The sequence below is a fragment of the Heterodontus francisci genome, chromosome 6, assembly GCF_036365525.1.
Source record: "Heterodontus francisci isolate sHetFra1 chromosome 6, sHetFra1.hap1, whole genome shotgun sequence".
NCBI classification, from domain to species: Eukaryota; Metazoa; Chordata; class Chondrichthyes; order Heterodontiformes; family Heterodontidae; genus Heterodontus; species Heterodontus francisci.
In genome coordinates, this window is record NC_090376.1 from 26632214 (window position 1) to 26655233 (window position 23020).

Below are 23020 nucleotides of genomic sequence, written 5' to 3' on the forward strand. Positions count from 1 at the left end.
CATTGCTACCTAGAGGTGCCTTAAGAATGTAATTAATTCATCCTGTCTCATTTTACATAACCAGGTCTAGTGTAGCCTGCTCTCTGGTTGGCTGCAGAACGTATTGTTCCAAGAAATTATCCTGAAAACATTCTATGTACTCCTCATCTAGGCTACCTCTGCCCATCTGATTTTTCTAGTCTATATGTAGGATAAAAATCCCCATAATTATCTGACAAGCTGCCATTATTTCTTCCTTTATACCCCATCCTACAGTGTGGTTAATGTTAGGTGGCCTGTACAGCACTCCCACAAGTGACTTCTTGCCTTTATGATTATGTCCTCTCTAATCCTTCTACCTTAAATCTGTTCCCCCTGTTAATTGAACTCTCCACTAGGGGAAACAGGTCCTTCCTGTCTACTCTGTCTAGGCCCCTTATAATTTTGTACAGCTCCTCTGATCCAAGGAAAACAACCCTAGCCAATCCAATCTTTCCTCATAGCTGCAACTTTCAAGCCCTGGCAACATTCTTATAAATCTCCTCTGTACTCTCTCCAGAGCAATTATGTCTTTCCTCTAATGTGGTGACCAGAACTGTACGCAATACTCCAGCTGTCGCCTAACCACCGTTTTATACAGTTCCAGCATTACATTCCTGCTTTCGTATTCTGTACCTCGGCCAATAAAGGAAAGCATTCCATATGCCGCCTTCACTATATCTGCCTGTCCCGCCACCTTCAGGGGCCTGTGGACATGCAATCCAAGGTGCCTCACTTCTCTCCCTCTCAATATCCTCCCATTTATTGTGTATTCCCTCACTTTGTTTACCCTCCACAAATGCATTACCTCACACTTCTCTGGATTGAATCCCATTGCCATGCTTCTACCCACTCAACCAAACCATTGATATCATTCTGGAGTTTACAGCTATCCTCCTCACTATCAACTACATGGCCAATTTTTGTACCATCGGCAAATTTCCCAATCATGCCTCCCACATTTTAGTCCAAATAATTAACATATACCACAAACAACAGGGGTCCCAACACTGAGCCCTGTGGAACGCCACTGGAAACTGCTTTCCATTCGCAAAAACATCCATCGACTACTACCCTTTTTTTCCTGTCACTGAGCCAATTTTGGATTCAACCTACCACATTCCCCTGTATCCCATGGGCTTTCATTTTACTGACCAGTGTGCCATGCGGGACCTTGTCAAATGCCTTAATAAAATCTATGTAGACCACATCAACTGCACTATCCTCATCAATCCTCCTTGTTACTTCCTCAAAAAACTCAATTAAGTTAGTAAGACATGACTTTCCCTGAACAAATCCATGCTGACTATCCCTGATTAATCCATGCCTTTCTAAGTGGCTGTTTATCCTGTCCCTCATAATTGACCCACCACTGAGGTCAGACTGACCAGCCTATAATTATTTGGCCTATCCCTCTCACCCGTATCCAGTGAGGATTTGAAGATGATCCTCAGCGCATCCGCTATTTCCTCTCTGGCTTCCTTTAACAACCTGGGATGCAGTCCATCTGCCCTGGCGATTTATCCACTTTCAAGGATGTCAGGCCCTCTAGTACTTCCTCTCTCATTATGCTTATCATATCTAATATTTCACTCCTCTTTTACTACAATGTCTGCATCATCCCTCTCCTTTGTGAAGACAGAGACAAAAAACTCATTAAGAACCCTGTCCACATCTTCGGCATCCACGCATAAGTTCCCTTGTACATCTCTGATGGGCCCTACTCTTTCCTTCGTTATCCTCTTGCTCTTAATGTACTGATGAAACATCTTTGGGGTTTCCTTGATTTTATCTGCCAATAATTTTTCATGTCCTCTCTTTACTTTTCTCACTTCCTTTTTTACTTCACCCCTGCACTTTCTATAGTCCTCTCGGCTTTATAAAGTATTAAGTTTTTTGTGATCGTCATAAACTTTTTCTACTTTAACTTACCCTGTAAGCTTCTAGATAACCAGGGGGTCTAGATTTGGCCGTAACAGCCTTTATCTTTGTGGGGACATGCCTACACTGTACCAGTAGAATCTCACTTTTGAATGCCTCCCAATGGTTTGCCACTGGTTTTCCTTCAAGTGGTTGTATCCAGTCTACTTTTGCCAGGTCACCTCTCAGTTTCATTAAAATTTGCCTTCCCCCAATTTAGAACTTTTACTCCTGCTTTATATTTGTCCTTTTCCATGATTATGCTTAAAACTAACAGTATTATGGTCACTATCTCCAAAATGGTCACCCACTGCTACTTCATTTACTTCAGAGTTTCATTACTGAAGACTATATCTAGAATTGCGCCTCCTTTTGTTGGGCTTCTTACGTGCTGGCTAAAAAAGTTCTCTTGAATGCAGTTCAAGAATTTTTTGCCCTCCACACTGTTTGTATTTCAGTTGATATTAGGGTAGTTGAAATCCCCAACTATTATTGCCCCATAGTTTTTGCACTCAGATATTTGCCTAAATATTCTTCTATCTCCCTCTCACCATTTGGGGGTCTATAGTACACCCCTAGTAGAGTGGCTGCCCCTTTTTTATTTCTGATCTACACCGATAGGGCCTCATTTGATGATTCATTTAGCATATCATCCCTCCTCACAGCTGTTATTGATTCCTTAACCAATTATTCCCCACTCTATCCCGCCTGAAAACACTCTATCCAGGGATGTTGAGCTGCCATTCATGCCCCTCTTTAAGCCAAGTTTCCGTTATAGCGATGATGTTGTGTTGCCGTGTGTCTATCTGTGCCCTCAACTCATCGGCTTTATTTACTGTGCTCCTTGCATTTAAATAAATACCTTTTAACACTGCCAAATTCCTGTGTTGCACACTTTTTAACCTTTGCTTCTTCTGTCTTTCAGAGTCACTCAGTAATTTTCTGCCTCCCATTCCCTGCCCTGAAATTGTCCTATCTGAAGCTGCCCTCAGGTTCCCATCCCCCTTGCCAGACTAGTTTAAACCATCCCAATAGAACTAGCAAACCTTCATGCAAGGATATTTGTCCCAGCCCTGTTCAGGCCTAGACCATCCGGCTTGTACAGGTCCCACCTTCCCCAGAACCAGTGCAAATGCCCCCAAGCCCTCCATCCTGCACCATCTCTCAAGCCACGCATTCATAGAAACATAGAAAATAGGAGCAGAAGTAGGCCATTCGGCCCTTCGAGCCTGCTCCGCCATTCATTATGATCATGGCTGATCATCCAACTCAGTAACCTGTTCCTGCTTTTGCCCCATATCCTTTGATCCCTTTAAACCCAAGAGTTATATCTAACTCCTTCTTGAAAACCTACAATGTTTTGGCCTCAACTGCTTTCTGTGGTATAGAAACATAGAACATAGAAACCAAGAACTGAATATCGATTAGTAAGTAAGATGCTCTCGGGAGACTCCTGCACTACCTGCCTTGACCTCCTTGTCTGTCCGGCAGCCACCCAGTCCTTCTCTGTCTGTGCTCCCTTAAGCTACCTCCAGACTACCTCCTGAAACGTGCTATCCTCATAGTTCACTGCCTCATGGATGCACCACAGTGACTCAAGCTGCCGCTAGAGTTCAGAAACCCAGAGCTCAAGCTTCTGCAGCCATTGACACTTCGTGCAGATGTGCTTGTCAAGGACACATGGTGCGTCCACAACTTCCCACATACCACAGGAGGCACATTCCACTTGGCCGAGCTGCCCTGCTATACCTTAGCTTTACAAACTAATTATTGCTAATGTAATAAGTAGAATAACTTGCCAATTACATTAACTAAAACTTTAGTCGTAACAACCTTACCACTAGCAAGGTAGCTATTTGAGGGTTTTTTTAAAAAAATCTTTTTTTTCCCTCTGATATTTTAAGCTGTTTACAGGCAATAACAGCTGTTACTTACCAACCAGTCAGCTTACAGATTTCCCATGATGTCACTAAGTTTTCTTTCACTTTTCAACCCAGCGCGCTTGGACACACAGACTGCCAACTGCTGCTCAGGTCTTCCAGGTAAGTAAGGGCCTCGAGCCCTGCTCTTTGTTTATAGCTCTGCCTCCTCCCAGGTCCACTGACTGCTGCTTTAGTCTCCTAGGTGGAGGATGACCACCTTATATTGCTGTTTATGAAGTGATTCCAGCCTTTCAATTTACTGAAGACTGAGTAAGGTAGAACTGGCAGAAGAACTTTTCCACTGGGTCATTAGCAGTATAAGAGACACAACCTCTCTACTAAAGCACTTATATTATAGAGTGCAATAGGCACTAACCAGCAGAGCAGAGATGGTGTAATATTCTAATGTTTCTATTAAAAGACACTGGCCTTCAATGGATGGAAAATTTCTAGCTGGTAAACACTGAATTAGAAAGACTGGGTCACTCTTGCTGCAGTAGACATTGATCTAAATGTGAATGTAACCACAAATTAACTTAAATAATTTACTTTCATGCAATGAATTATGAGAATGGTGAAGAAAACCACCGTTGCTGGTTTTGAACTCTCCTTTTAAAAATGTTTCCTAAATTTATTTTTCCAGAGTGAAGTTGCAAGTCTGACTGAAACTGTTTCTCGACGCAGCAATCGTCAAAAACCAAGATTACCATCAACAGAACTACCTAAAGAGGAAACTGAAAGAATTGCCAAAATTTTTGCAGGACACTTTGTAGAAAAAAGATGAAAAATCTTTCACAGTTAATAGTTTAGAAGTAGTAACATAATTCACACCTAAAATTGGTAAGTGTCCACATAAATTGCCCCTGGCAGTTAATGCTGCATGTGGACTGTTTAAGCTGCATACTACCTGGATCTGAACAATGAATGCAATAAAATTCATTACCGCTAATACTTTCTGCTCCTGGAAAGAAATACATAACTCATTTTGTACCTGCAGTAATCATGTACTATTACATATCTATTCAGCCCGTTTGGTCCATCAGTCTTTTCTCATGGATGCTAGTATAGAGGGATTCTACCTGTGCTGGAAATGCAACCCTTCAGTTTTCATCCTCCACAGTGGCGCAGGGGCGGCGCAGTGGTTAGCACCGCAGCCTCATAGCTCCAGGGACCCGGGTTCGATTCTGGGTACTGCCTGTGCGGAGTTTGCAAGTTCTCCCTGTGTCTGCGTGGGTTTCCTCCCACATGCCAAAGACTTGCAGGTTGATAGGTTAATTGGCCATTATAAATTGCCCCTACTATAGGTAGGTGGTAGGGAAATATATAGGGACAGGTGGGGATGTGATAGGAATATGGGATTAGTGTAGGATTAGTATAAATGGGTGGTTGATGGTCGGCACAGACTCGGTGGGCTGAAGGGCCTGTTTCAGTGCTGTATCTCTAAAACTAAAACATTACCCATTAAAATTTACTCTCCTTGTTCCATAGCTGTGTAAGTGATGTGCACAGCTGTCCAGAAGATATTAGGGCGGTGTAAAGCACACATATATCTGCAAGATGATGTCTTTTTCACATTCTGTACTCTATAAAGCACTGAAATAATACAGCGGCAACACTTATTTCAATGCAATGTTTTCATTGCTGGCAGTTATGATTTTTCAAGACTGATAGTTCCGGTATGCATCATCAGTATAAGCAGCCAAAATGACACATGCAACCTATTTTCCCCTAACAACTCGAGACAGTGCAGATTTATTTTTTTAAGCGTCCTTAACCTTGACTGTACAGCCTTATGGTGCTTGAACTGGGAACAATCCCACTCTTGAATAGGCATAAGTACTTCAGTAACTGGACCACTTACAGTGATATAAGGTCACAAATTTGAAACGTTAATTCTGTTTCTCTCCACAGATGCTGCCTGACCTGAGTATTTCTAGCATTTGCTGTTTTTATTCCACTTACACTAATGATGTGTACCTGAACACAATAGAAAAATCAGACCACATGGACTATGATAACATTAAATTGAAATAAGTTATGTTATTGTACTAGTCTAGTGCATAATATAGAAAAGAAATTGTTCAGATTATGTCTGCCAGTTTCAGGGTAAACTGGTCAGAGACCAGCAATGAATAATTGTTTTATTCCACTTTGCAGTATAATTATATTGGTTCTGGATGTGGTTTCAGAACTGTTTGATTTGCAATAAAACCAGGGTACAGGAACAAGTGGACTAGATCTTAAATGGGAGCAACTTTTTTCAAACCTCTAACATAGTTGGGTTGACTAATTTTGGAATAGTTGTACAAAATATTTTACATTTTTATGTTGGGTCACTTACTGAGGTGAAGCCACTGTTTACTCCCATAGGCTGTGTCTACAAAAACAGTTAGAGTTTCTTTCTCCTTGTACTTTAATTTAGCATGAATGTGCAACATTAATCTATACTGTACTTACCTGGCCTCTACTGTATAGGGGAAAGGGGAAAATTACTCAATTGTTTTCAGATTCACATTGGTAATATTTTGTCGTACCAACAGAAACCAGAAATTGGAGCAATTGTAATGAACCGTTAATGCATTCTTTTAAATAGGATTTGGTGTGATAATGTGCACAGTCTACAAGTACAGAATGTAAAATCATAGGGCAGCTATGCACACACTATAATGCATATGGGTAGGAGGGTTTCATTCAGTTACCATTATTTAAAATGTATTTTTTTTATTTGTATGGAATTATTTAAATCTTGTATAGTAAGCTACTAAATTTTTAATTCCTTTATCAGTCAGAATTAAGTCAGTGGTTTTTTGAAAAAAAATTGCAGCACAGTAATAAATTATTTTTTCATGTGATAACCTTTCGCTTTGTGACGGCGTTATCTGTAAAAAAAAAATTCTTCCGATTCAGCGAAACCAGTTAGAACATCTCGCAGTTCCCATTGGTTTTCTTTTGTGATATGTCAGTAAAATAACAAATATGCTTTGTGTTGCAGTTACCACAATTGATACATTTTTGCGTAGTTGCGTACAGCGGATATCTTTATACGTATAAACACTGGTTAACTTTGTTCAATTTATAGCAAGATGACATCCATTCCACATCATTTTTTTTAAATGTCTATTGTTTGACCTCATTTAAGTGCATATTTTATTACTTCACCCTTTGTTCTTCAGGAGTATCCAAGTTTGGTAAATTAATTCATACTGGCAATGTATTTTTGTCACTCCTGACCTTGGGACCAAGTATAATGTACAGTTCCCCTCTCATTGAGTTTCTGATCTTTGGTTCAGATTTCCAGCATCTGCTTTTGTTGAGTTCCTGATCTTGGCTGGATAGAGGAAGCTTTTCTGCAACCTGTGGTTCTGGAGCCACATGTGGTTCTTTTACATCTCATTTGTGACTCCCAGCCTTTTCAGTAACATGAAAAAAGCCTAAAAATAATTAAATCAAGAAAAGAAAGAACCATGTTTTTATTGTGGGGTGGAAAGCTAATCATTATTTTGCAGTTTACAGTTTCAAATGATTATTTTAACAAAAAACATTGTGCTGTAAATAGCCATGGTTATAGATAATGGGCTGGATTATACAGCCCCCCCCCCCCCCCCCCCGACATCAGGGGTCGTGGCAGGGGGGCTGGAAAATGCCTCTGGGGGAGGCCCACCATGGGCTCGACGCCGGGAAGGCCCAACTCGATAGTTGTGGGTGGTGGCTAGGCCTCATGGAAGCACCCCACACCGCTCGGCGTGCAAGACAAATTTAAATATGCAAAAAAAGTTAATGAAAGAAATAATCACTTACCCACTCCCATGGGCTGCTCCACAGCAAAATTGCTGCTGCTGGCCAGCACTCCCACGCTTTGATACCCGTCTGGGGATCCAATGTGGAACAAGTGGGGAGGGGGGTGGGGAAGCAGGTAAGTATTTCAATGTGGGGGGTGCAGAATGGCATCCGAGTGATTTGACTGGTGTAGCGGGTGGTGGGAAGGGGTAAAGATTAAAGTTTGTGAATTTTGGGGGAGGGAAAGTAAGGTACACAAGGTGAGTATCTTGGGGGGAGAGGGCAAGGAAAGAATAGTTTGGTCATTGGCGGGTTGGGAGATGGTCTAGAAACGTATATTTGATTTTTTTGAATAAATTCTAACTCGCTATTTAAGCATTTAAATTAAGGCTTGAAGCCCTTCAAAAATGGCATCGCAGTGGCACCTGATGCTGTTGCCAGAGACGGATTGCCTGCCCCTCCACGTCATCGGTTTGTGGGGGGGGGGGGTGGTGGTGACAGGCCACCCCAGCCATTTAAATAAGCAGCTCTGCAACACGCGATATTTAATGTCTGCTGCCAATGTCGATAGCGGGCATGTAAAATTCAGCCCAATATCTTAAGTTTAAAGAACAGGTTTTTACAGATGTGACCGTTATTGTTTCTAGTATAGCTGAGATGATAAATTATTCTGAATGTGTATTAGAAGCTGCTGTTTTATCACGAGAATCAATAGCTGAAAATTTTCTTTATTTTACACCTCTTAAGCTATAGTTTTTAAAAGATGATATAATGGTAAAAAGCAATTATAGTAAACAAAGTCAAAAATATAATTCAATGTTGGGTCTATTTTGATTTTTTCTATTGATGCAGTAGATGTATTTTATATATGTAAATTATACAATTTGCCAACTATTTGGTTTGGAAATGCTGAATTTTCAGGTTCCCAATAGTTTTTATTTTTGACAACCTGTTTTTAATAAGGTTCTTCAGGTCTAAAAAAAACAGTTGCTGACTCCTGACCTAGCCCCTATTTGTACATATAATAGAGGCCTTATGAATAAGTAGTCTTTCAGTATTTGAATCCATAGAAGCAGATGCCACCAATTCAGTGAAAGACATAGCAGAAGGATATCCAGGAAGGTAAGTGTTTGCAGGCTGCAGTACACAATTGGAGTACAAACCAACACCCGGAGAATGTTGAATATTCAACAGAACTTGAATAGGATATATTCCCACCACTGTCTAATGGAGGATTACCTCAGGCTAGTTCTATCAAAATAAGTACTAAAGCTATTAGAGTAAATTTTGCGAGGCTGCAGAGCTTATGACCAGAAAAGTGGGTATACTGACCAACCTTTGCAGTTGTTTCCCCATTCCACCCTCCTGTCAAGCAAGACTCATCATAAGTAGAGGCTTGCAAAATTTGCACGCTTCTGTCCATTACTATTTCATTGGGGTTCTTTATGTTGGAGCATATCTCCTGGCTTCCAGATGCATGTGACAGCTTTTGAAGGTTAAGCCCATTTATCATGAGTTATACAGCACAGAAACAGGCCCTTCAGCCCATCGTGTCTGGGCCTGCCATCAAGCACCTAACTATTTTAATCCAGTTTTCCGGCACTTGGCCTTGTATGCTATGGTGTTTCAAGTGCTCATCGAAATGCTTTTTAAATGTTGAGGGTTCCTGCCTCTACCACCCCTTCAGGTAGTGCGTTTCAGATTCCAATCACCCTTTGGGTGAAAAAGTTATTCCTCAAATCCCTTCTAAACCACCTGCCCCTTACCTTAAATCTATGCTCTCTCGTATTGACCCCTCCAGTAAGGGAAAAAGTTTCCTCCCAGCTAACCTATCACTGCCCCTCAATTTTGTATACTTCAATCATCTCCCCCCCCTCAGCCTTCTCTGCTCTGAGGAAAACAACTCTAGCCATTCCAGTGTCTCTCTATAGCTGAAATGCTCCAGCCCAGGCAACATCCTGGTGAGTTTCCTCTGCACCCTCTCCACTGCAATCACATCTTCCTATAGTGTGGTGACCAGAACTGTACACATTACTCGACAGCTGTGGCCAACTAGCTCCCTGCTCTTATATTCTATGCCTTTGTTAATAAAAGGCAAGTAACCCAGATGCCTTCCTAACCACCTTATCTACTTGTGCTATTGCCTTCAGTGATCTATGGACAAGTACTTTCTAGGGTTCTACCATCCATTGTATATTCCCTTGCCTTGTTAGTCCTCCCAAAATACATCACCTCATACTACTTGCAATCTCTCTGCTGCAATTGTGCTGCTGCTTAGCTGAAATTGGCACATTTGTTCAGGCTGGAAAAGACCTTTAACTGTTCCTCTCTCTGGAGGGATACCTTTGATGGTAGAAACTTATCAGGATTGAGGTGGCGACGATGGCAGGTTGGCAGTTAATGCCCAACTCCATTTTAATGGAGGCTGGAGAGATGAGACATTGAGCCGCAGCTCAGCCAGCCTGTTCGGGTGGATGCAAACACTGCTGCAAGAGCAGTGTGTTATTCTGGTGTTCTGGCCCACATCCAGTCCCTAATACCAAGTAACTGGTCACTTTACTCATTTGCTATTTATCTAGATAATGAATAGCTTCACTTTAGACCACTCAAAGATACTGAAAAGTGCTCTATAAATGCACATTATTCCACCATAGTTGGGAAGTAGAGGGAAAGGGTGGATGCTGCATATACCCAGCCCCATCACATCACTGCTTCCATTGGCATTAAAAAAAAAAGTGTGGATGAGCTAGAACTTCCACCACTTGAAGACAAGCAGTTTTTTTTTTATTAAACTCACCAAAAGCTCCAGTCCTTTGGCACGGATTCCATTCCCCTTCCTGCTCATCTACTTTGTTCAACCTGCATTCTGTTTGACAGAAAAATCTCTAATTCTGTATCCTAACCATAATTTCCTACTTTCCTCTTTGCAACATCAACTGTTTCTGCCCCATCAGCAAAACCCTTCAACTTGTTACCTATAATGTTGATTTCACAACAGTCCTCTTTCCCAGCCTTTGAACTTACTTCCTCCATAAAACTTCAATTTGTTTAAAACTCTGGTACATACTTCTCAAACCACACTGCATCTAGGTTGTTCCATTGCTCAGTGAAGGCTAAAGTACACAAATAACATGCAGTTTCCATAGTTTGTGGAAAGGGTCCATTAGAGATATATCTTACGTTGTGGGAAGTGACAAGACTAGATTTGATAGCTCTCAACAGTAGTAGGATTGAGATCAGGAGCACATGATAAGCAATGGCACCTGTCATTTGTTGCTGTATTCCTGGGAATACTCTGTTGGGAGTCTTGTTAAAAACTTAATGTTTGCTTATTTCTAACGTGCCAAAGCAATGATTAAAAAAAAAAAGGTACCAGAGGGCTACTACTGGCTGATACCATGACCTGGCAGGAATCATTGCCTTTAGGAGCAAAGCAAACTGGAAATTAAGTAAAATCAGTTATTTGACAATACAGATGCAGATGTTGTTCCTGGAAACTTGAGAAAATGGTTTTTAAAAATTACAGTAAGTACTCATTTTTCTTCCTCACTTTTTCCTGACTGTTACTATGAGCACAATGTTTCATTGCAAAATAGTTGAACATTTGACACCAGAAAGATTATATAGTTACACAAATTCCTAGCTAGAATGGAGATGATTGGACAATGCCCATCTATCATGCACTATTTTGTTGGAGAAGTCACTTTTTTTTTTAAGCATCAGAAAGTTCCCTTTGCTGCAGTTCATAGCAACTCTAATTAGATTGGGCTGTGTAAACTGACTGTCAGGAGTTAAGAATGAGGGAATCTAATTTGAGACATCCAAGCTTCTGAAGGGGCTTGATAAAGTAGAAGCCAAGAGATTGTTTCCACTGGTTGGGGAAATCTACAATGTGGGGGGCAGTCTCAGGCTAAGGGGCTGATCATTCAGGACTGAAATGAGGAGGAATTACATAGATATGCTTTACATATAATCTGATGAATTCTATTTATTTTGGACACAACTGCTGAATTAAAGTAAATCCATTAATTTGATGGTTTTGGATTGTTGATATATTTTCTATCAAAGAAAGTCTATGCACTACTGCATTTTTAAAAAAGAAAAATATGAACAAATCACTGCTCAGCAGCATTATCCACTACCAATCTTGATCCATACTTGACCTTGGGAGTAAATCAAAGTGCAGAAGAGTACTTGATGCTGAAAGTCCCTCACCCTCCTTATTCAACTGTTTAATAGTCCATTAATTCTCAAAGCTGAAATATTTAAAATACTTGTCATATTGGAAGTAGAGGTGTGAAGGAAATGGATACAGTAGTCCTCAGACAAGAAATTACCTTTATTTACTTTATAAAAATATTCACAAGCTACATTAATAAAGCCAGCAGGACGTGCATTACAATTGACCAGCAATTGTGCACAAAATCCTTTTATAACAATGCTCAAAAATCTGTGCCTTTAAAATTCATAGCATGATTTTGAAAATGTATTACAAATATAAATACTGATCAAGATTCCCAGGACTGTTTGGCCAGCATGATGGCACGTTTCAGCTGTTCATAAGTGACAAACATCACCACATTCCATGACCCCAACCGCAGGAAGGAGGGCATAAACCTGTTATAAAAATAAACCAATTAGTTAATTTCCCCCTCTCCAATTAACAAAAAAAATAATCTTCGTTCTATAAAAAAAAGACTGGAGAACTTTGCAGAAGTTTATCAATAGGACATCAGATTTTGCCTAAGTAGAAGGATAGAAATCAGTGGCAGTTTAATGACAGTAGTCTTACAGCTTAGAGGTGGTCCATGAGTTGGGGAGGTATAGGATTCTGTGTAGCTCAATGCAGAGCAGAAACGAGTCTGAAGGGAATCCAACAAGGCTGGAGAAGAACGAACAGTTAGGGGCAACAATTCATGGACTTGGAAGGAAAAGTTAGCAATGGGGTGCTAGTCTGAAAGGATGGATGAGTAATGATTGAGAGCTATACTAGTCCCAAGGAAGGAAAGCAGTTGACCTGCTGATATGGAGCAAGGCAACAATTCACTAGCCAAAAAAGTTGGGAAGGGATCAAAGGTCACTTGAAGATAAACTTAGAAGGGGGCAAATAGTGAAAAAAGACAGTGGGAAAAAAGTGGGGAAAAGGAGGTTGTAGCATTAGAGGCTGCTATATCCATGAACATTCACACTTGGGATTAGATTGCAAGGGAGGAGAACAGTAATCGAATGTGAAATTATCCAGTGTGGACAAAAAAGTATACAAATTCATGACAGGAATCAGATTTTAATTTCAACCAAGTATGCTTATGTTGACTAATAAAAGTTACCCTTTATAGAAGGCTGCGAAACCCTCCTTAGTCAGCATTATAAAGGAACAGTTCAAGGCACTTCTGTATTGGCCTAGGGCAGAGTTCATGTATCTTGTCTTCACCACATCAATAGGTGAAGCAACAATGGTTGTGCAGAATCCAGCACCAAAAGCAGCACAAAAGTGGCATGGAAGGTTATCTGCACAACAAAATCTTAATTACTATTGTGCTTAAATAAAAAAAAACAAACCTTTTGTCAATGTACAATGCTTACCAGTCATAAGGTTATACTTCATCAGTCCATCCTTAATGATATCATAAGTCACCAGTTCTGAACAGTTCACGACAGAATTACGAATAATATTTGGTAAAGTACCTGCAACCCAAACAGAATGCATTAGTGGCACCTGAATTGGCCTTTTCAATCTTGTAGCAAAGTGTACAATATGAAGACTGAAGTTTCTTGCATTAACTGCCATTTAACTTTACCTGGGTTCAATTCTGGGTACTGCCTGTGTGGAGTTTGCAAGTTCTCCCTGTGTCTGCGTGGGTTTTCTCCAGGTGCTCCGGTTTCCTCCCACAAGCCAAAAGACTTGCAGGTTGATAGGTAAATTGGCCATTATAAATTGTCACTAGTATTGGCCATGTGAGCCACATGGAAGATGGCAGGATCCCCAAAGACACATTATACAGCGAGCTCGCCACTGGTATCAGACCCACTGGCCGTCCATGTCTCCGCTATAAAGACGTCTGTAAACGTGACATGAAATCATGTGACATTGATCACAAGTCGTGGGAGTCAGTTTCCAGCATTCACCAGAGCTGGTGGGCAGCCATAAAGACAGGGCTAAATTGTGGCGAGTCGAAGAGACTTAGTAGTTGGCAGGAAAAAAAGAGAGGTGCAAGGGGAGAGCCAGCTGTGCAACAGCCCCGACAAACAAATTTCTCTGCAGCACCTGTGGAAGAGCCTGTCACTCCAGAATTGGCCTTTATAGCCACTCCAGGCACTGCTTCACAAACCACTGACCACCTCCAGGTGCATATCCATTGTCTCGAGATAAGGAGGCCCAAAAGAAGTATAGGTAGTTGGTAGGGAAATATAGGGACAGGTGGGGATGTTTGGTAGGAATATGGGATTAGTGTAGGATTAGTATAAATGGGTGGTTGATGTTTGGCAGACTCAGTGGGCCGAAGGGCCTGTTTCAGTGCTGTATCTCTAATCTAAATCATAATATATGAACTTGCAAAGCTAGGAAATAAGGCATTATCTTCAAGAATCCAGTGATTTACACTAAAGCAAAAACTGCAGATACTGGAAATCAAAGTGCTGGAAATACTCAGGTCTGGCAACAACTACACAGAGAAACAGTTAACATTTCAGGTCTCTGACCTGATTTTACATATGTAGGTGAGGGGTTCAAATCTAGAAGTCCAATAGTGAGTTATAATCTAGGCAGATGCTACCAGACCTGAATATTTTATTCTATTTTATTTGATTTCTAGCATCTGCAGTACTTTGCTTTCAATCTAGGAAGGTTTTGTAATAAATCCATGGTTTGCATCAACTGCTTCCATTAGCTGGGATATTTTAACTCGTCTGCTGCCTTTAGGGAGGGGGGGGGGGGGGGGGGGGGGAAAGAGAAGAGGGCGCGCGAGAGGAGAAGGGAAAAAAAAAAAAGACCTTTCAGTCCAGAAAGGGGGATTCAGTCACTTTAGATGACTGATTTATTGGTGTATATCAATAGGCCCTAATAAAAAAAGAGTTCCCATTTTAGCTCTTGTAATGCTAGATAACAGTACTATCCTGCACATTGGTCTGTATTTCACTATTCATTAATACTAGTTCCAATAACTCCATTCATAAACCTTAAATTTGATGGAGTGACATTCACAGACCTTTCCATAATCCTGGAAGTCCTTCTTCCTTAGCGATTTTTCTATAGGCATTTATAGTCCCACTGTACCGCTTAGTCACACCAGTTAGGTTTAATTGTGCTTGAAACCTTACTTTCACCACATCAGTTGGCTGTGCTAAGGTGACTGCCATAGCTCCTGTTGTACATCCAGCAAGCAGACGACCACCAATGGTAATAGCTGAAAATAGAGATTAGCAGTCGAGTGAGTGGAATTCGCTTCTAGGGTCAGTGATTGAGACAAACTGTTAATATTCAAGATTAGATTAGATTGGTGCATGAAAGAAAAAAGGGATTAGAGATGGGAGAATATATTAGAACTATTTGCTTGCATAGAGGGCAAATGCCATGTTGTAGCTTGGAATTATCAAATCATTGAATTGTACAACACAGAAGGAGGGCATTTGACAGTGTCCATGCTGGCTGTTGAGCTATCTAACTAGTCTTACCCCATAGCCCTGCAAATTTCTCAACTATATATCCAATTCCCTTTTGAAATGTACTACTGATTCTGCTTTTACAAAAAAAAAGTAAAGTATGGCAGGGCAGCTCAGTCAAGTAGAATGGGCTTCCTGTGGTATGTGGAAAGTCATGGACACTTCAAGTAGCCTTGAACACATCTGTAGGAAGTGTCAGCTCAGTTTCAGAAGTAGAGTGATGGCTGGAGACACTGCAGTGCATTCAAGGCCGAGAATGATGGATGGTACATTTAGGGAGGTGGTCACCCTACAGTATAGGAGCAGGCACGAGTCCCAAGTCTCAAACCAGTTTTCCATTTTGGATGGTGACGATGGTTCTTTAGCAGAGTAAGCAAGAGCCAAGTTCAGGGCACCATGAGTGGCTCGGCTACATGGGCAGGAAGAGAAGAGGATAAATATAGCAATAGGAGATTTGATAGTTGGGGAACAGACAGGCATTTCTGCAGCCACAGACTGACTCCAGGATGGTATGTTGCCTCCCTGATGCTAGGGAGGAGGATGTCAGAGCAGCTCCAAGACATTAAGGGAAGGGTGAACATTGAGGTTGTGGTTCACATTGGTACTAATGGCATAGGTAGAAAGGGAGGTCCAGAAAGTTGATTTTAGGGAGCTAGGCAAGACATTAAAAGTCAGGACCTCAGGGGTAGTAATCTCCAGATTACTCAGTGCCACACTAGAGAAAATAGGTGGTTAGAGATGAATGCATGGCTAGAGATGCTACAGAAGGGAGAGCTTTAGATTCTTGGGGCATTGGGACTGGTACAAGTCTTACCTTGCCCAGAACAAGCCAGACAATTTGCATATCAATAGGGTGGGAGTCAATATTCTTGCTGGAAGGTTTGCTAGTGCTATTTTGAGTAGGGGAATGGGAACCCAAGGTAGACTCAGATGGGACAAAGAAAAATGAGATAGGTAGAGAGAGTCTGGAAGGCAGAGGAAACAAAGATAGTGTTATGACCAAGTGAGAAAGGGGTCCCCCTCAGCCTTTTCCTGAGTGGAGATAACAGGGATTTTAAGCTTCTCCTCAGTGAATAGTGGTTCACCTCTCCATTTGTAATGCAGAAGTAGTCAGACAGGTTTTAAGTTTAATAAACCCATACCTTTAAATCAAATACTCTAATTCAGTTAAAACTACTAAAAACAAACATGACCACACTAGTGTGTATGCAATGAAACAGATAGAGGCAGAAAGGAGAATCAAGGGGAAAGGTTTGAAGCAATAACTAGTTCATTTACTGTCGAGTTCAATGTGAAGTTTTTGGTTGTAGTTAAATCTTGCAGTCTCATTGGGGCCCAGTACATGCTTTAAAACAGTTTGTTTTTGATCTTGAAATCCAGTTGCAGTTTCTTCTAAGACAGGGGGTGCAGTCTTCCTTCAAGTTCAGTTGCAGTCTTACTTCAAAACTGAGCACAATTCAAACCAAACCTGGGGCAACAGGCCAGTCATGTGACTAGTTTTTTTTTAATATAAACCTGCCTGATGTTTTGTGGATTCTTTCAATTTTAGTAGACATCCTCAGTAGGGCTGGAATGTTGACTGTCTAGTGATCAAAATCCATTTGTGTTAATTGAATCAGGGAGCAGTTCCATTGCATTCTAAGACACTTGCCTGGAGAAGACAAGTGTTTCCAGCCACTGTCTTGTTAGAATGCAGGTGCAGCCATGTTTTCAGTCCAGTAAGAGTTTATAATTAATGTTCCACATGAAGAAATTAATATGCCTCATTCTTGGCAGGTGTGGTTTTCCCTCAATAGGAAAAAAGTTCAGCAGTGCTCAAGGGTATTACTTCAATACAAACAGACAAGCTGAGAGCACAGATAGAAACATGGCAGCATGATATCAGCTATTACAGAAACATTGCTTAAAGAGGGACAGCAACAGTAGCTTAATGTTCCTGGTTACAGAGTTTTCAGATGAAGGGGGAAAATAGAGGAAGGGGTGGCAATTTTGGTTAGAGAAGCAATTACAGCTGTGAGGGATGATGTTAAAAGGATCAATTGATTCCATATGGATTGAGCTTGGAACAAAATGGCAGTCCCCCACCCCAAGATAGAACAGCAAATATGTCAACAGATCAGTGCAAAAATAGGGCAGTAATATTGGCAATTTTAACAATTTGAGAAAGGAATGGAGGGAGCAAAATTTAAGGTGCATTCAGGAGAACTTTTGGCCAAATGTAGCAAGTCCAGACAGCACAATTCTGGACTTGGTTTTAGGAAATGAAGTGACACAGGTGGGAGGAGTGGCAGTGGGAGTGCATTTTGGTAGTAGTGATCATAATTGCTATAAATTATAGAAAAAGGACAGATGGAAAGAGTTAAAGTTCTAAATTTGGGCAGGACCAATTTTACTATGCAGTCTACTTTTGCAAAAACATTGCTTGCTAACAGCTACTTGATGGTAAATTAGTATCAGAGCAGTGGGAGGCAAAAAAAAAAAAATTCAAGGAGTTTAGAGTAAACATGTTCCCATAAAAAGAGAAAGGGTGGAATGGCCAAACCTATAGCTCAGTAGATAATCAAGGAGATTACAGGGAGTAAGGCAGAAAAGGAAAGCCTATGTCAGACACTGAACTCAATACTACAGATAGCCTAGAAGAGAATAGAAAGTAGAGAGGTGAATTCAAGGTAAGGAATGCAAAGACAGCATGAAAGAATATTGGCATGTAAAATAGAGAACCCAAAGATATTTTATGAATACATTAAGAGCAAGAGGATAACAAATGAAAGAGTGGGGCCCATAAAAGAGGGAACCTGTGGAGGTGGGTACAGTTCTTAATGGATACTCTGCATCTTTCTTCACAAGGGGGAAATTGGGGGTGGGGGGGGGGGGGGGCGTTGGTGGTGGTGCAGCAGGGGTGGAGAAGGGATAATGCAGACTTGGTCATTAAGGAGTGTGAAGTATTGGATGTGAAACATGAGGGGAAGTATAAAGGGATTAGCATCCTTGTGTATAAAATCACTAGGGCTGGATGAAATGTATCCCAGGCTGTTGCCAGGGAGGAAATAGTGGAAGGTCTCACCATTTTCCAATCCTCACTGGATGCAGGTGTAGTGCCAGAGGATTGGAGGACTGCCAATGTTGTACCTTTTTGTACAAAGGGGAGCAAGGGATTGGCCTGTCAGTATAGCCTTTGTAGTGGGAAAATTATTGGAATTAATTTGAGACAAGATAAAACAAAAAGTCACATTGAAAAGGCACACATCAATAGTCAGCATGGACTTAAAGGGAAGATCTTTTCTGACTAATGGAGTTTTTTGAAGTAGTGAAGAGGATTGATAAGGGTAGTGCAGTTGATTTAGTCTACATGGATTTTAGCAAGGCTTTTGACCAGGTCCCACATGGCAGACTGGTTAGGAAAAAGCCAATGGGATCCAGGGAAATGTAGCAAGCTGAATACAAAATTAGTTTAGTAGCAGGTAATTGTTGACAGGCGTTTGTGACTGAAAGGTTATTTCCAGTGGGGTTCCACAGGGCTCAGTTAAGATCTGCTGCTTTTTGTGGTATATTTGATTTGGACATAAATGTAGGGAGAAACATCAGTTTTACATACAACAAAAATTGGCTGCATGGTTGATAGCAACTGCAGGAAGACATCAATAGACTAGTCAGATGGGCAGAAAAGTAGCAAATGGAATTTAACCTAGAGAAGTGGGGGATGATTCATTTAGGGAGATCAAACAAGGCAAAGGAATACACAAAAATGGGAGGATACTGTGTAGAGGAAGTGAGGACCGAGTGTATGTCCATAGATCCTTGAAAAGGTAGGACAGGTTGAGAAAGGTGGCTAAGGCAGCATATGGAATCCTTTCCTTTATTAGGAAAGGCATAGAATAAATAGCAGGGAGGTTATGCTGGAACTATATATAACTCAAGTACTGTGTACAGTTCTGGTCACCTCATTACAGAAAAAAAAAAAGACATAATTGCACTAGAGGGGCTAGAGTAGATTTACAAGATGTTGCCAAGACTGAAAGATTGTAGCTATGAGAAAGAAGGATTGTATAGGCCATGGTTGTTCTCCTTGGAACAGAGGAGGCAGAGGAGATTTGATTGAGGTGTACAAGGTTGAGGGGCCTGGATTGAGTGGTTGGGAAGGGCCCATTTACTTCAGAGAGTAAAGTGACTAGGGGACACAATTTAAAGTGATTGATAGAAGATTAGAGGGGAGGAGGAAGAAAAGCTTTTTCCCTATAGGGTGGTGGCAGCAGCCTGGAAAAAACCACTTAAAAAAGGTGCCAGGATGTACACCTGAAATGCTTAACACTGCAGGTTACAGACCAAGTGCTGGAAAGTGGATTAGGCTAGATGGCCTTTTGGGAGGCTGGCATAGACATGTCAAGTAGTCTCTTCCTGTGCTGTAAACTGATTCACCATCCCTTCAGGGAGTGCATGCCAGATCAGAACATTTGTGAAAGTCATTTTCCTCCCTGGATTTTTGCCAATTATTTTGAATCTGGGTGCTGTGGTTACAACCCTCCAGTCACTGAAAACAGTTTCTTCCAATCTACTTTATCAAAAGTCCTCAATTTTTAACACTAACAAAGCTCCTTTAAACTTCTGCTTTCAAGGGGACAATTTCAGCTTCTCCAATCTGTGTAACTGAAGTCCCTCATCCCTGGTATCATTCTGGTAAATCTCTGCACCCTCAAACTCAACATCCTTCACAAAGTGTTGTGTCCTGAATTGGACAATACTGTAGCTGAGCCCTAACCAGTGATTTATAAGCTTTGCCACAACTTCCTTACTTTTGTACTAAGCTTTATAAATAGGAGCAAAGGATCCCATATGCTTTTTAAACCACCTTATCAACTCATCCTACCACCTTGTGTGCACACCCCCAGTTCCTGCACATCTTCAAAATTATACAATTTACATTACTTTTCATTTTCCTTCTAATGAATCACCTTACACTTTGTAAGTATTAAATTTCATCTGCAGATGAAAACTCACTAGTCTATGTTCTCCTGAAGTCTATCCTCAGGATTTACTAAAATATTTGTTTACAATGCAAATTTAAATATATTAAGTATGCTCCTGTGGATACTTACTGTCAGATTCATTAGTGTAGAACTGTTTGACAGAATCATAAAGCCCAATACGCACTGATGCAAAGCTCATCTGACGTTGAAGACCAGCCACCAAGCCATTGTAGAGACTTCTCACTCCTTCAGTCTTCACAATTGTAGTTATGGTACCAAAGACCCCTCTATATTTTGGAGAAGTCTCATTGAAAGATTTGGATTCCCCTTGAATCTGCATTATGAACAGGGTTTAATTTTGATTAACCTCAGTTTCACATTGCATTTGGCAAGAGTTTCACAATTAAGCTTTCTATAATCTCAATTATTAATTTCAATCAAGTTACTAATGTTAATCTTAGAGCATCTGGATTCCATTGGTTATTTCTAGGCAAAAACCCAAACAAAAAGCTTGATTTTTTAAAATAGTTTCCAGGCCTTAAGAACTGATTTTCTTTCCCCTTATCAGCACAAGAACTGGGTTTGGATTCCAAGCTGGTCACCATTACCTTCTGCTTCATACAATAGCAGAATTGAAATGTGTTCAATATGCATCAAGATCCCACAATCCAATGTGGTCCTTCTGCATCATGCAACCACACTCATTTGATACGATTTTACAGTTCTAATCAAAATGTCAGTATCCAATAATGTGAAGAAATGACTATTCAGGGACAAGTGGGGGAGAAAAAAAAAAGTCCAGTTTCTAGACCAGGCCAAGGATAGTGAGCAGGTGCATTCTAACCAGGAGCCAACATTTGAGGTAGAACCCTGTTCCAGTCAGACTTGGTGTGCCAGGGGTTAAACCCAGGAATTCCATCCTTCCACAGCCTCAACTTCACTACTCTAGCCAAGAGCTACTAGTACTGTGAGGACCTTTTGAAAGGCTGCAGACTTTACCCAGAAGGCAACTGATTAAAGGAAGGATGAGATTAATACTAGGATTGAGGCAAAACAGCTTCCTTGGAAGATAAAGTCTTTCTCTGGATTTTTCTTAAGCCCACAAGACTTGACTAAACTGAAAGAAGCTGGCTATAATGCAGTTACAAGGTTAAAAGAATTTTCCCATGAATGAGGGATTAAACATTTAATGTGTTCAACTTCCTAAAGTAAAAAAGTTCATTTCTATAATGTTTCTAAATTCTAAAAAGCTTGTCTCATCTTAGAGCATAGAGGCAACTCCTGATTAGGGATTCACTCCCTAACGTCACAAAACTCACCACATGGCAAAACTGATTTTTAAAAAACGGTCAAAGCTACCAGAATGTAATAGTTGAAGATTGTTTCTCAGACAGCCCTAAATCACAACCAACTGAATGACTAAACTAAAACCCAAGTGCGAATTATAATCTTGAAAATAGTTAGATAACAGAAATTGACTGTCACAAGGCTCACAGCTTACCTTTTAGAAATTAAAAAAGCCTTCTGTGAAATGAGGACACATTTACTTGTAGTTGAGGCAACACCCCCATATGTAGGAAGTTAGATATGCAACTTGGAAATGTTAAATTGGAACCACACTTTGGACTTACAGTAGAGACAAAAAGTAAGACTTCTCCCCAACTCTAGTCATCTACTTGGAGATTTAAAGGTGAATGTTACTTTCATAATTGATATCCTTAAATAATTTTACTACAACAGTATTTAGATTTAAACATTAGATTCTTGACTAGAAACAAGATTGTACTTTCTATCTTTTCCTAGAACTATTAACTGTCTCAAAGCTGTGAATTGCATTTTTGGTTCATTAGAACTTGTATTGTCATAGTCTTTTGTATCACTAACTTGTGAACCACTGTTGGGGAGGTACACATTCCCTGATCTGGCTAATATTTTTTTAAAAATTTCTAGTTCCACTTCTCCCTGGAGGAATTTTTTTACCTAGTGACTGATATGGTCAGACTCTATCCTAGAATAGACTAGATTAGCTTAACAGTCATTGTGAAAATGCTAGAGTCCATCAAGAAATAGCAGGACATTTAGAAAAACAATGCAATCAAGCAGAATCAACATGGTTTTATGAAAGAGATCATGTTTGACAAATTTGTTAGAGTTCTTTGAGGATAAGAGCAGATAAAGGGGAACTGGTAGTGTATTTGGATTTTTGGGAAGTGTTCGATAAGGTGCCACATTAAAAAAGGTTATTGCACAAGAGCTCAGGGTATTGGGGATAATGTGTTGGCATAAATAGAAGATTGGCTAACAGAAGGCAGGGAGTTGGGATCAATGGGTCTTTCAGGTTGGAAAGCCATAACTAGTGGGGTGCTGCAAGGTTCTAGGGCCTCAACTGATTATCCATATTATTGACTTGGAGGAAGGGACATGGTGTAGTGTATCCAAAATTTGCTGATTCAAACATAGATGGGAAAGCATGTTGTGATGAGGACACAAAGAATCTGCAAAGCAATTATAGATAGGTTAAGTGAGTGGGCAAAATCTTGGGAGATGGAGTTCAAAATGGGAAAGTGTGAGGTCATGCACTTTGGTAGGAAGAATTAAAAAAGGCAGATTTAGATGGAGAAAGACTACAACATACTGCAGTAGAGGGATCTGAGTGTTCTTGCACAAGAAAAGTTAGCATGCAGGCACAGCAAGTAATTAGAAAGGCAAATGGAATTTTGGCCTTTATTGCTGGGGGTTAGAGTTTAGAAATAGGGAAGT

General features: G+C 40.6%; 2 protein-coding genes across 5 annotated transcripts in view; one reads left to right on the top strand and one right to left on the bottom strand.

Moving 5' to 3' along the window:
• c2cd3 (C2 domain containing 3 centriole elongation regulator) overlaps nt 1–7705 on the top strand; it is a 192875-nt gene extending 185170 nt beyond the window's left edge. For 2 of the 4 annotated variants that reach the window (XM_068033364.1, XM_068033365.1), the window contains exons 33-34: nt 3936–3980; nt 4504–7705. In XM_068033364.1, the coding sequence (XP_067889465.1) occupies nt 3936–3980; nt 4504–4644 (186 nt within the window). In that variant the 3' untranslated portion in view covers nt 4645–7705. The other 2 variants (XM_068033366.1, XM_068033367.1) reach the window with 2 other exon arrangements.
• Nucleotides 7706–12023: 4318 nt separating this feature from the next.
• LOC137370928 (dicarboxylate carrier UCP2-like) overlaps nt 12024–23020 on the bottom strand; it is a 37638-nt gene continuing 26641 nt past the window's right edge. The window contains exons 4-8 of the mRNA XM_068032800.1: nt 20390–20594; nt 14843–15040; nt 13221–13322; nt 12965–13145; nt 12024–12254 (exon numbers count right to left, since the gene is read on the bottom strand). Coding sequence (XP_067888901.1) covers nt 12146–12254; nt 12965–13145; nt 13221–13322; nt 14843–15040; nt 20390–20594 — 795 coding nt within the window. The 3' untranslated portion in view covers nt 12024–12145. The remainder of the gene's footprint in view (nt 12255–12964; nt 13146–13220; nt 13323–14842; nt 15041–20389; nt 20595–23020) is intronic.